We start from the raw sequence: 14054 nt of genomic DNA on the forward strand, positions 1-14054 counted from the left end.
ACAGGTGAACCATCAAGATTTAAAACAAATAATCCATTCACAATGGGTGCAAAAGCCATAAACATATTATTCTTAGAGATCACACAACCATTGTTTTCACTCGCAAATGAATAACCATCCTTCATCAAACATGAAGGAGATAAAATGTTTCGACTTAAACTAGGAACAAAATAACAATTATTCAACTCCATAATAAATCCTGACGGGAGGTGGAGTTGCATCGTCCCGACGGTCAAAGCAGCAACTCTTGCATTATTGCCCATGCGGAAATCAACTTCTCCTCTTTCCACGCTTCTACTTCTTATCATTCCCTGCATCGAATTGCAAATATGAGCAACCGATCCGGTATCAAATACCCAAGAATTAATAACTGTATCAGCGAGAAATATGTTGTCTATAACATAAACAACAAGCGTACCTGAGGTAGAAGTACTCTTACTTCCGCCGTTCTTCAACGAAGCTAGGTACTGCTTGCAGTTTCTCTTCCAGTGACCAAGTTCATGACAGTAGAAGCACTCTTTGTCTGGAGCAGGTCCAGGTCCAGCTTTAACCTTGGGCGGTGGGTTTGGCTTGGACGTTCCAGCCTTGCCCTTCTTCTTCCAAGAATTGCCCTTCTTCTTAAAGCTGGGCTTGTTCTGTATCGCCATCACATGGCTGGTACTAGCGCTTTTCTTTATGTCAGCCTCTGCTGTCTTGAGCATACCACACAGCTCATTCAGACCCTTCTCCGTCCCATGCATATGGTAGTTCGAGATGAAGTTCCCATAGCTAGGCGGAAGAGACGAAAGAATGAAATCAGTGGCCAACTCTTGGCCCAGTGGGAAGCCTAGCTTCTCCAACCGTTGAGTGTAACCAACCATCTTGATTACGTGTGGTCCTACTGCTGCGCCTTCTGCTAGCTTGCTCTCAACAAAGGCCTTAGACACATTGAACCTTTCAGTCCTGGCCTGTGTTTGGAACATGTCTCTAAGCGCCACGATCATATCGTGCGCCTCATGGTTTGTTTCGAACTGCATCTGCAGCTCGGGTTCCATGCAAGCAAGCATAAGGCAGCTTACTTCAAGGTTAGCATCACATGTTTTCTTGTAAGCATTCTTAGCAGCAGCGGGTGCATCCTCAGCAGGTTCTTCTGGTAGTGGGTTGTCTAGAACATCTTCCTTTTTCTCAGCCCTGAGAACAATTCTCTCAATCCGAGTAGTTCGTTCCATTCAACTTGTCCTTCTCAAGGACCGAACGCAAAGCAAACGATGTGGTGGTGTTGCTAGGTGCCATTTAATCTACAACAAAAGTAATGCAAAATACACTAAGACAAACGTATCCATGATAGAGCAAATTACATTAAACTATTTTAACAGAATCTACTCCCACTAAAATCAATATCCCTCTATTGAAACTTAGTGATTCAGGATCCACAACTAACAAGTCTACTAGTGAGCTTTAGCATCACCGCTAGCAAACGAGGTAGATCGGTAAGCAACTTTTGCTAATCATATCACATATGACTCCTGTTGTTGGGTGACATCTCTATGTCTCGGCGCCCAACCTTTATGCCCCAAGGTCCTTAACCGTTAAGATGACCTCGTTAAGCTAACCAACCCTTATGCGTGTAAGTGTCCGACACAAACCCGTCTAGTCAAGGAAAACTAGTGGCACCATAATTTCATAGACCCACCACTAATCGTACAAGACATGGGACGGTGCAAGTTTTAGTTGGGAGGGCATACTAACTTAAACTTTGTGAGGGATCGTTCTACTTCTAACATCACAGCATGCAGAAAGTAAAACATAAACAGAATAGCATTCACACAGTTGTGACACAGTATGGCCCGTTTTCATATGGTGATCTCCATCTCCATAGAACCTGTTCACCATGGTGATCTCCATCTCCATGTTCCATGTGCACCATCCTCCTGGTGATGAGTCCTCCAAGAACTAGGGCATGCTATTACGCCTAATAGCTAGTAAAGAATCTAGTAATGAAGATTACATAGTTGCTTGGACCATCACAGATTGGTACGCAGACCATTAAATACAATAAAGTGACAACACATATGGCTCCTGCCGTGTTGCCGTACGCGCGACACGCAGGTCACGAATGAGTTACACACATGCATCACATACACAAGGGGGCCATATTGATCACAAGATACATACATACATCCTGCAAAATAGAGTTAGGCGTCCTAACGTTCCAAACTTCGGAGGTCCGAAACTCCATCTTCCAAGCCGAATTTGGCAAATCTAATTTCGCCGAAAACGGCAAAGCGGTTGAATTTTATGTGTAACTTTTTCTGTAGATCAATTTTCGTATAGAAATCGCCCCGATCCGAGATCGTACCGAAAAGTTACGGCTGATTTACCGAAGCATGCGCATACGGCAAAATCCCGACCCCGGCAGTAGATCACATCTACTATTGCACATCTAATGCGCCTGGCGTATGACCCTGGATCTCGATTTGACCAATCATATTGATCTTCCCTCACTGCAACTGGATTTACGTGTATCACTTAACTCCGATGGCGGAAACCGACCGGTAGGAGTATGTCGTTACACTACCATTGTAGCAAGGGCACGAAATCAGGACATAGATCAAACAGAGAACTCGCATATCTCCATATGCACACATCCCGAATCCAAAACTAAGCAGCTACGGCTCTTGATACCACTGTAGAGATACGAGGTAGGCTACGCTAGCGCAAATCAAAATTTCTACCGCGTATAACCAGGAAGAACTGTCGTATAAGGATCACGGGATTACCACTCGACGCACTACTGGTGCGGAAGATGTAGATATGCGTCGGTGCAGTGAAGACGATCACGTAGTCGTACGTAGTCGATCAACGTAGTCGTACGTAGTCGATCACGTCCAGCAGCTCCTCAGCAGCTCGTCCACGTGCACAGCAAGATCGCCTCCGGTGCCGCGGCTCGTCGTCGGCTCGTCGTGGCTCGTCGACGGCTCGTCGATGGCTCGTCCAAGTGCTGCAGGCGCAACACCTCCAAGGTATCCACACGTGCAGGGAGGAAGCGTCGCAAGCTGGACTGCTAGATCCGCGAGTTGCAACAGGCGAGGGCGTGGGAGGCGCGACAAGTCTGTTCAGCCAAAAAGGTGTGAAACCCTAGGGCGCCCCCACCCCTCTATTTATAGGGGTTCCTGATGGGCCTCTGGATCCGAGGCCCATTAGTACTCCTAAACCTAATCCAACTCGGATCAGATCCGAATTGGGCTTCCAGCCCCTTAAGTGTGTGACCCTATGGGTTCGGATACGTATAGACATGGCCCGAGTACTCCTACTCGGCCCAAAAGTTGGTAGCGGCCTCTAGCAAGACGTGCCAACTCCTATACGCATACGAAGATCATATCAGACGAACCATCACAACATAATATACATGCTATTCCCTTTGCCTCACGATATTTGGTCTAGCTTCAAGCCGACCGCTCTTTCTCGATCCTGTGATTCGGAATCCCTTTGTAGGTTAACTCTTAACCGTACGTAGCATGGCCATGCATTTTCTGATCCGATCACTCGAGGGGCCCAGAGATATCACTCTCAATCAGAGAGGGGCAAATCCCATCTTGATTGACCATGTCTCATAGCATGCTTCTTGACAAACCCGAAAGCTACCTTTATAACTACCCTGTTACGGCGTAGCGTTTGATAGCCCCTAAGTAGGTCAATCCACATCTAGAATACATGCGACAATCTCAGGTCTAAGGACAAAGCGTATATGTTGTTTAAAGAGAGAACTACTTCTCGTGTTGGGTCAGTCCTAACACATGTCTCCACATGTGTCCACATTATTAGTTCAACATCTTCATGTCCATGACTTGTGAAACATAGTCATCAACTAATACATGTGCTAGTCTAATATTCATGTGTGTCCTCACATGAACTCCGACTAGGGACAACTTTAGAATAACCATACAAGTAAAGAGTTTCACATACAATTCACATAATTGCAAATCAATTCAAGTAGCCTTTAATGGATATTCAATGAACACAATATACAAATCATGGATACAAATGGAATATCATCATCTCTATGATTGCCTCTAGGGCATACCTCCAACAGCCAGGTTGTTGTGCTCGTACCTTGGTGGTTGAGCAATGTCGGGAGATATCCATCTTGTCGTAATTAAGGACCAAGTTGATGTGTCATCTTGCCTAAATGCACCATCGTGCAACCACTCGACCGTTGTATGGGCAACGGCTTAGCATAAATCCCACTAGCTGAATTGTTAGTCCTCAGGGGTGCTGGTGAGCAACGGGAGCCCATGGAAAAGGAGTAAGATCTTGGTGACTTAGGTTCCAGTTACGGCCTAACGAATGGGCCGTGAACCCCTTGGGTGCTTCCGTGAGGGCTAGTCAGTCTTAGCTAAGGTGTGTAATAGCTTTGTTAGGATCCGCACCGGCACTAAGGTGATCGTGCTGCGGTACCCTACTTGTGGGAAAAGTGCACAACCTCTGCAGAGTTAAAACCTATCCGGGTAGCCGTGTCCACGGCATTGGACGAGTTACGGCTTGGTCACATAACTAGTACTTGGGCAAGGATGTCACGTGTATGTGTGTGTGTGTTAGTTTTTGGAAGAGTCCGGTAGATGTGCCGTGCGCTATGGCGGACGGGGAGTCTTATAGCGATAAAAACTTGGATCCTTTGTGTAGGATCAACCCCACTCAACGTTTCGGGTACTAAAGGAAAACTTTACAAAAACCCTTTCGAAAACGATCCCCTGCATGTGTTAAAATTTAGCCTTACTGCAAATAAACTCTAGCCTATCCTTGTTGTGACCTGTGCATATAATTGTTGGTACCCCCCTCCGTGGATGGGGTTGGACTTGTTGAGTACGTTTGTACTCACCCTTGCTTCGTTGCTACAGAGGAAGACCCGGACTTCGTCGCCGAAGACCTTGAGTAGAGGTTGTGTCCGCACCCAACACTGCCTGTGGTGTTGGCCTATCCAAGATGCCGCTGTTGCCGTGTAGTCCCGAGTGCTGTCTCCTGGTAGTCGCTTGGTTAGCCGCTGTTATTTATTTACTGTTTATCGCTGCGTGGCTTTCACGCCCACTCCCCCGGGAGTTGTACGGTAACTGAATTATCTGTCGAATAAATGTGCTATCAGCCTCCTGGGACTGGTAATTGTATCACATTTAGTATCTACTTATGTGGGGACGCTTCAGGTATTCATCGATAACATTCTGATCTACTCCAAGAATGTGGAAGAGCATGAGGAATACTTGAGGTTTGTACTTCAAAAGCTAAGGGAGAATCAGTTGTATGTGAAGTTCAGCAAGTGTGATTTCTGGCTGAATGAAGTTTCCTTTCTTGGTCATATCATCACCAATGAAGGGATTGCAGTGGATTCAAGCAAAGTCAGGGATGTACTGAAATGGATGCCGCCACAGACAATTACAGAAGTCAGGAGTTTCCTTGAACTTGCAGGATACTACTGCAGGTTCATTGAAGGATTCTCTAAAATAGTGAAGCCTCTCACATCACTATTGGAGAAGGGAAAGGAATTCAAATGGGCTGAAGCCTGCCAAGCCAGATTTGAGGAGTTGAAGAAAAGATTAACTATAGCTCCAGTGCTAGTGATGCCAGATCTGCAAAAGAGTTTTGATATTTATTGTGATGCATCTCGATAGGGCTTAGGCTGTGTTCTTATGCAGGAGGGACATGTTATAGCCTATGCATCCAAGCAATTGAGAAAACATGAGCAGAATTATCCTACTCATGATTTGGAGTTAGCAGCAATAGTGCATACCTTGAAGATTTGGAGGCATTATATTCTTGGAACCCAGTGCTAGATCTACACTGATCACAAGAGTCTGAAGTATATTTTTACCCAGAAGGACCTTAATCTGAGTCAACGTTGTTGGTTGGAGCTGATCAAGGATTATGATCTGAAAATTCACTATCACCCTAGTAATGAATTGATGAAAGAGTTTGAGAGACTCAACTTGGGGATAGTTGCTCGTACTGAAGGAGTGACTATGAAAGTAGAACCGACCCTAGAGCCGGAAATATGGAAGGGACAACTTGAGGATGCCAAGATCAAGGAGATCAATGAACTTATGGAAGAAGGAAAAACTCCAGATGTCACAGAGGATGACCTAGGGACTATATGGTTCAAGCAAAGGATTTGCATGCTGGATGTAGGAGATCTCAGAGACACCATCTTGAGGGAAGCTCATGATTCAGCCTACTCTATCCATCCTGGTAGCACCAAGATGTATCAAGATCTCAAGGAGAAGTATTGGTAGTATGGGTTGAAAAGAGATGTTTCTAAGCATGTAGCCTTGTGTGATATATGCCAGAGGATCAAGGCTGAACATCAAAGACTAGCTGGATTGCTTCAACCGTTAAAGGTGCCTGAAGGGAAGTGGGAGGAAATCAGTATGGATTTCATTGTTGGTTTACCCCCAACCCGAGATGGATATGATTCAATATGGGTTATAGTGGATCGATTGACCAAGGTTGCTCACTTCATTTCAGTAAGGACCACTTATATTGGGTCCAAGTTGGCAGAGCTGTATACGTCAAGGATTGTGTGTTTGCATGGTGTACCCAAGAAGATAGTGTCTGACAGAGGTACTCAATTCACATCCTGTTTCTAGCAGAAGCTGCATGAATCCATGGATACAAAGCTGAATTTTAGCTCAGCTTATCATCCTTAGACTGATGGATAGACTGAGACAACAAATCAGATTCTAGAGGATATGTTGAGATCCTACACTCTAAAATATGGAGGTAGTTGGGATAATAGTTTTCCCTATGCTGAGTTCTCTTAAAACAGTAGCTACCAAGCCAGTCTCAAGATGTCACCCTTTGAGGCTCTATATGGAAGGAAGTGTAGAACCCCTATGTATTGGAGTGAGACAGGAGAGGGCCAATTATTTGGGCCTGAGATTATCCTGGAAGCTAAAAGGCAAGTTCAGATAATCAGAGTGAACCTGAGGATAGCTCAATCCAGGGAGAAGAGTTATGCTTATACTAGAAGGAGAGAGTTGACCTTTGAGGAAGGTGATTATGAGTGTCACCTAACAGAGGCTTGCACAGATTTAAGGTTAAAGGGAAGTTGTCACCTTGCTTTATAGGAACTTTCAAAGTTCTAGAGAGAATGAGAGAAGTAGCTTATCGATTGGAGTTACCAATCAGCTCTCAGATGTGCATGATGTGTTCCATATCTCTCAGCTAAAGAAGTGCCTCAGAGTTCCAAAGGAACAGGTACCCAAAGAGGCGTTAAATGTACAGGATGATCTCATCTACACTGAATATACTATCAAAATCTTGGATACTCTAGCACGGGTTATCAGGAACAGAGTGATCAATATGTGTAAGGTACAATGAGTCACCATGTAGAGGATGAGGCAACACGGGAAAGAGAGGACGAACTGAAGGCAGAATTTCCCTAGCTCTTTGCTAATTCATCCGAATCTCGAGGACGAGATTCTTCTTAAGGGGGTAGGATTTGTAACACCCCAATTTTCAAATTTTGCAATTAATAAAATTTATTAGAATTTAATTGCATGTGTCTAAGGATTTTAAGGTTGTATTTAAATTTTCTTAGGCATTTAAACCTTTTCAAAGTAAATTAATGAATCATAGGAGTTCATTGTTGCATTCATGCTGGTGCATTATTTTTGGTTGCTTGAATTCAAATTTGTGTTTGAATTCATTTATTTGAATCTTTTGAAACATTAGGAAAACCTTTTCCTTTTTTCCTCCCTTCCTTCTCTTCCTTTTGGCCCGCTCCTTCCTTTCGGCCCAGTCGCAAGCAGCTCAGCAGCCTAGCAGGCCAGCCCGTTCCCGCATCTCTTCCACAGCCCATCAGCATCGCCCCAGCCTGCTCTCGTGCCGCTCCTCCGCCTCTCCCGCTGATGCCCGGGACCCACATGTCATTCGCCACCTCCCGTTCTCGCCGCGCTAGACTCGAACTCGAGTCCTGGCCGCGCCTCCTCAACCGCCGCAGGCTTTGGCCCGCACAGCAAGGCTAACCCCCCGGGCTATAAAAGGCCTCTACCACCCTCCTCAGCCTCACCAAACACAAAGCCGTTGCCTTGAGCTCCAGCGTTGCCGCCACCCGAGCTCAAGGTTAGGACCCACCTGTTGTAATCGATCTCCTCCGTCGCTGCCTTCCCGACACCACGAACACCACCTAGAGAACCACAAGGAGGTGAGAAGGCCATCCGTGAAGTCCCCGTGCTTTCCCGTGTCTTTCTTCGTGCGGACGAGCTCACTGGACACACGCGCCATCGTGCTGAGCTGCTCCACCGCGTCGCCTAATGCCGTCATCCCTCCAACCACCACGATAACACCCTAGATGCATTCGTCGTGCACTCCGCTTCGTCCAGGGCTAGATCCCATCGCGATCTATGGCTGGAAGCTCGAGTTTGACTCAATCATGTCGAGTTTTCCCTGTTCCGCCGCATAGATTAGTTTTATGATCTTGTTTTGCTTTGTTGCTACTGTTTGGTGTATTTTTTCTTATTTTGTTCCCTTGTTTGCTTGTATGTGCTTGTGTGATGCGTATAGAAAGACCGCACTTCGAGGAATTCGAAGGTCAAGGCTTTGAAGACTTCGAGCAGCAAGAGCAAGTCCAGGAAGGCAATACGTGCCCTTGATCACAATTTGATCCTATGCAACCTTTATTTTTCATGTTCAATACACATATGCTATACACTTTAAGTATATAAACATGATGGGTCCTATTTAAGGTGTGCCTAGTTTAATCCCTATACCTTGATCAACCTAGGTTACTTTAATATTGTATAGTTCTTGCTTAGTTGCTCAACTTGGTTATGGTGGTAGTAATGAACCAATGCTTAAACCTATTTTATTTATGCTATACCTTTCATTAATACAAGATCACCATGCGTAATTGGAACATGAAGTGACCACCAAGGAAAACAGTACAACCACAAGAACTATATGGCTCTGATCTTGGCTAATTAATTAGGGACTCTAGTTTGAAGCGGTCTTAGCGAAAGGGCAAGAGGGGCGGCGGAAGATGGGGTATAACTCGGCCCTCAGACTCTATGGTAGCTTCGCATTCTTGAGAGAGATTTCTGCTCTGCTACTGATTTAAAAACCTTAGTGGGCTACTCCTTATTAGGGAATCTTTGTAAAAACCTCGTAGAGTCCCTATGCAATCACACCTCAGAAGCGTGGTATTGTGCCTACCCCGCACAACATGGTTGGGTCTAAAGTTTTTTTGAACTTTTACACAACTTGTGGGTAAAGATATGCAACCTCTGCAGAGTGTAAAACTGATCGATCAGCCGTGCTCGCAGTCAAGAGCAGCCTAGACCCTCACATGGTTAATTTATCGGAAGTCGAATTAAATTGTTGTTATTTATTGCTGTTATTTTTATTTATGTTCATGCTCAACGTGGATGGTATAAACTTATACTTAGTAATTGCTAATAAAACTTGACCAACCAATTGAATTGCTGAATTGCTATTAAACCATAGCCTATTCTTGAATGGCCTTACACTACACATTCCTCACGCTTGTTGAGTACCAACCATAAGTGTACTCGCCCTTGCTAAAACCGCTGCTTAGATCAAGTCAACTTTGAGGAGGTTCTTCAAGACTTCGAGGAGTTCCAGGCATACGTGTTCCCCAGTCAACTGCCTATGGAGTCGTCGTCTTCGTTAGAGTTCCGCTGCTATAATAAAGCCTCTTTTTGCTTTTTGTGTTAAAGACTATCGGTCATGTAATAAATATAATACTCTCTTTACGTCATGGCACTGTCTATGGTATTTACTCAAGTCGCTGCATGTGTGTAACTTCATCCTGACGTGCATATGATTCATTAATCTGGTTTTGCGTTTAAACCGTGTGTGACGGTCTTGATATATAGAATCAATTCCACCATCCGTACGTAAGGCACTTCAGGTGGTTCCAGTACATTGCGATGTAGAAACAGATAGACACAAAACGGCAAAATGAATTCTTTATCATATTCATATTTGTGGTTACAATACGAGTGGTATTTAGACCAACATTTTTACAATCTTTTTCTCTATTAATATATGCCGAGCAAAACTCCTGACGGTTCTTAAAAAAACAGAGTTGTCTTCTTAAATAGTTTGAGAGACGGTCCTTTCCAACCGCAATTTATTAAACGATTATTGGTAATCTTAAAGTGATATATTTGCTACAGCATGTTTACGAATTTTAAGGAATAATACGTACTGGGTAGCGATGGATGCACCCAGCCCAAGGTCCATCTTCATTGTGGGCGGGAACGATGCACTCCCAAACTGCACTATTGCACTTGAACCCAGACCCAAATCCAATCATCCACACCCGGTTCCCCTTGTGCATGCGGCGCTTGGCCTCGATGTATGCCAATTCATACCACAAGGAGCTGCTGGATGTGTTACCGAATCGATGAAGTGTCATCCTGGATGGCTCAACATGCTCATCTGATAGGCTTAGGCTGCGTTGGATCCCATCAATCACTGCACGTCCACCTGCATGGACGCAAATGTGCTCGAATGCAGTGAGCAAGTTAGGCATGTATAACTTTGTCCTCATCTTGAGAAGCTTTTGTGATACGAAGGACAGTGCAAACCGCAGTTTCTCAGAGGCCGGAAGGATGAGCGGCGCAATGGTGGTGATGTTGGTTTTGAGTGTGTTAGCAGAAACGTCTATGATGTCCATGGTGAGATTGGCCCCCGTGTTTCCCTTGTCATCCTCTTCTTGATGAATGCATCTGTATGATTTATCATCGGCTGCGCTGAGTGTCCGTACGATGCACTTGAGTCTAAATCGGGCCTTTGCAGGTGATGTCGATAACAGCACGGCAGCTCCACCCATGCGGAACAAGCAATATGGAAGCAGCATAGCTCTCTCGTTCCCAAGATAGTAGTTGGGTGTCAGGGTTTCTGTAGATACGACTAATGCTCGTGCACCTTGGGGCATGGTCTGCAGTAGGTTCTTGGCGAGCTCTACTGAGATTAACCCTGCACTACACCCCATTCCAGATAGATGGATGCTCCGGATGTCGCTGCGCATCTTGTACTTGTTTACAATCATATCTGGCATAGATGGTGTTGGGCTAAATCCGCTGCAGTTTACGACAACCATGTCAATGGTGATTGGATCGATGCTTGTCTTGGCAAATAGATCATCGATGGCCGAGAAGACGACAAGCTCAGCCTCCTCACGAGCTGTCTCCAATGTGCAGTACTTGTAAGCTTCGAGGTAGCTGGCCATTTGAGGCAAGCTTGTCTCTTCACCAAGGCCCGATCTCTCGAGAAGGCGTGTCATGAAACGGACACTACGCTCGCTGAAATGGGTCACTTGGCGGGCATGCTCAACAAAAGCTGCGGAGGGTATACGGTAGTTATGGGGGGCACGGAAGCAAGCATAGTCGACGAGGTACACCATGCGTGGACGCTGCATGATGTACACAGTCACTGCGGTGGCCAAGATCAATCCAATCGACAAGATGTATGAAGGACCAAGGTCTTGAATTCTATCAGTGAAATCATGAGGCTTGCTTCTTGCCGTCACGACGATAGCTGCAATTGTGAGCGACACAGAGGCTGCTAGGAGGAAGTTGTCTATTGTCTTTGTGTAGACGATTTTGAGGAACTTGTGAATTGGTGATGGACTCATGCTGGATTGTGTATGTGAAGCGATGTCGTGGAGGTGAGAATGGGAGGACCGGCCGAGGGCGAGGGGATTTAAAGTGGCGGAACAGATATGACTGTTTGCACGCGCAAGTGGACACCAACACTGAATTGAAGTTACTTGCCAACCATTCTAATCATGAATATAGATGTCTCTACCGTTTCTTTTATTTTTCATGTTCGTACCACTGGAATGCACTAATCAGCTGTCTAGTACAGTTCATTGTTTTGTTACATTTCACGTGTACGCAATGCGTGGAGGTTGTTGACAGTTAAGTAATTATTATTGTTCCATAGTATCAACAATAGTACAGTATGGGACCACATTGTTCTGCTGTAGTAGGTTCGAATTCGAATTCCATTACTGATGGGTTCCATTCTGGCTATCTCCTCCCACCTCCTAGCTGCTGCTTCCCCATGCCGAGATAGAAGAGCACAGCGACAGAAGGAAATAAGGGCTGAGATTAGGAGGCTATTATTGTTAGAGTTGATGCTAAGTATTGGGGGCTCAAAATAGGGTAAGCCTTCAATTTTTTGGGGCTCTAAAATGGGGACTATCACTTAGAGTTGTTCTTCTTCAATGTAGGAACAGAAAAACATAGGATTGGATTGTCCTGTCACTTGAAATCCTAGAGGAACTAAAATTTTCTCTCTAGCCAAAAAAATGAGTGATATTTTAGGTTTGTGCTAAGTCAAACCATCTTATATTAGACCAAATTTATATAAATATACAAATACTTATGATACCAAATAAGTATAACTAGATTCATCACGAAATATATTTACATAGTTGTATCGTAAATGTTGATACTCTTCTATGTAAATTTGGTCAAAGTATTTTAAAATAGCTTGATTTAGGACAAAGATAAAAGAGCAGTCCTTTCTAGATGAAGGTGTCAGTGTTTAGATCCGGCAACCTACTGAGGGGGTGCCCGAGGTAGTGTTTTAGTTAGTAGAGCTCGTCGAGATTAAGAACTCGAAGGTAAACGCAGACACACGATTTAGACAGGTTCGGGCCCGCTAGATTGCGTAATACCCTACCTCTTATGTGTTGGTTAGATTGAATTGCTTTGGAGGGGTCCCTGCCTCACCTTATATTGCCAGGGGCAGGGTTAGAGGTTGTTTGGTTACAAGAATTCTAGTTGGATACGACTAGAGGAGTTCTACTCTTATTATAACGAGTACTTCCATAATCCTCAACTAGTTCTTGTCTTCCTATGTATACTATACCGTCCTGCGCTATGGTCTTCACGTCAGATGCGTCTCGGTATCCAGCCGCATATTTAGGACTGTCCAAACCTTCTGGTGGACCCATAGATGTATGTACGTCAAGTCTCTGTGTACTTTTTAGTCAAATGCAGCAGTTCAGAGTACTTTTGTAGACTTCACCGACTAGTTTTGGTGCTCTTCGAGTACTTCATATGGTTGAATCTTCAAAGGTACTCAAAAACTGCCATGCGGCTAGAATATGCTCAAGTCTCATTTAACTCAGTCTCATATCCTTCAATTTTGAATTTTATATGGAAGTGCGACTTTTCATCGCACTCCATATGGAGTAGCCCCTGAGCATTAGGTTGAATCGAAGAATCAGGTTGAGGGTCAATCTGTAATTTGCATCACTTTTCCCTTAAAACCCGTAGAAAAAACTTTTTTAATCGATGGGCACATGGCACACAACCCTCGAGCCTTTAGTTGACTAGTTTGATGGGTATAAGGGTCAACCTTTGATCAACGTGTCCATCTCTGAAAAGAGATCTTATCTCCTCTCAAAAAAAGGAAATCGCCAACCAGGTGTCCTGAATTTTGGGGATCTTTAAATTGATTTTCCTTTATTTGCGCAGTTTTTACTGTGCCACTGTTATAAATAACGGAGGTAGTTATCCCTTTCGTTGTACCCTTGCCATATGCCTTTCCAACTTCCACACATTAGCCCTAGCGCTGCCGCCATTGTTCGATCTTCGAACACTTGGGTCACTGTCTTCCCACCAAACAGCCCCTGAGCGTATGCGACTGAAAATGCTTGTGGCATCAAAGATGGGACGGAAGGCTGCTGCGTCCAAAGTGGGCGAGGGTCGCCATTGTTCGATCTTTGAATACTTGTGCCACCATCTCCCCACCAAGCAGCCCCCGAGCATATGCGACTGAAAATGCTTGTGACATCAAAGATGGGAAGGAAGGCTGCTGCGTCCAAAGTGGGCGAGGGCGAGAAGAAGAAAAGGTCTGATAAGAAGGAGCTGCAGTTGCCGGCACCTAAATATGGGAAAACCAGTCAGACCGTGCCACCAAATCCTATCTGTGCCTGCAAGCGGTCAACTCTGAAAGAGGAGGAGATCAAAGTGCTCGTAGCCGCCAAATTACTCCAAGATCAAAACTTCATCAACTAGAGATCTGCTTATGGCAGCGCCTGCCCC

General features: G+C 44.9%; 1 protein-coding gene across 1 annotated transcript; it reads right to left on the reverse strand.

Moving 5' to 3' along the window:
- Positions 1-9932: 9932 nt before the first annotated feature.
- LOC101784442 (3-ketoacyl-CoA synthase 5) lies at positions 9933-11653 on the reverse strand. Its single transcript, XM_004965121.3, has one exon. It carries the CDS (start codon positions 11627-11629, stop codon positions 10181-10183), a length of 1449 nt encoding a protein of 482 aa, XP_004965178.1. The 5' UTR covers positions 11630-11653; the 3' UTR covers positions 9933-10180.
- Between the last annotated feature and the right edge of the window lie 2401 nt (positions 11654-14054).

The sequence above is a fragment of the Setaria italica genome, chromosome IV (genome assembly GCF_000263155.2).
Source record: "Setaria italica strain Yugu1 chromosome IV, Setaria_italica_v2.0, whole genome shotgun sequence".
NCBI lineage: Eukaryota > Viridiplantae > Streptophyta > Magnoliopsida > Poales > Poaceae > Setaria > Setaria italica.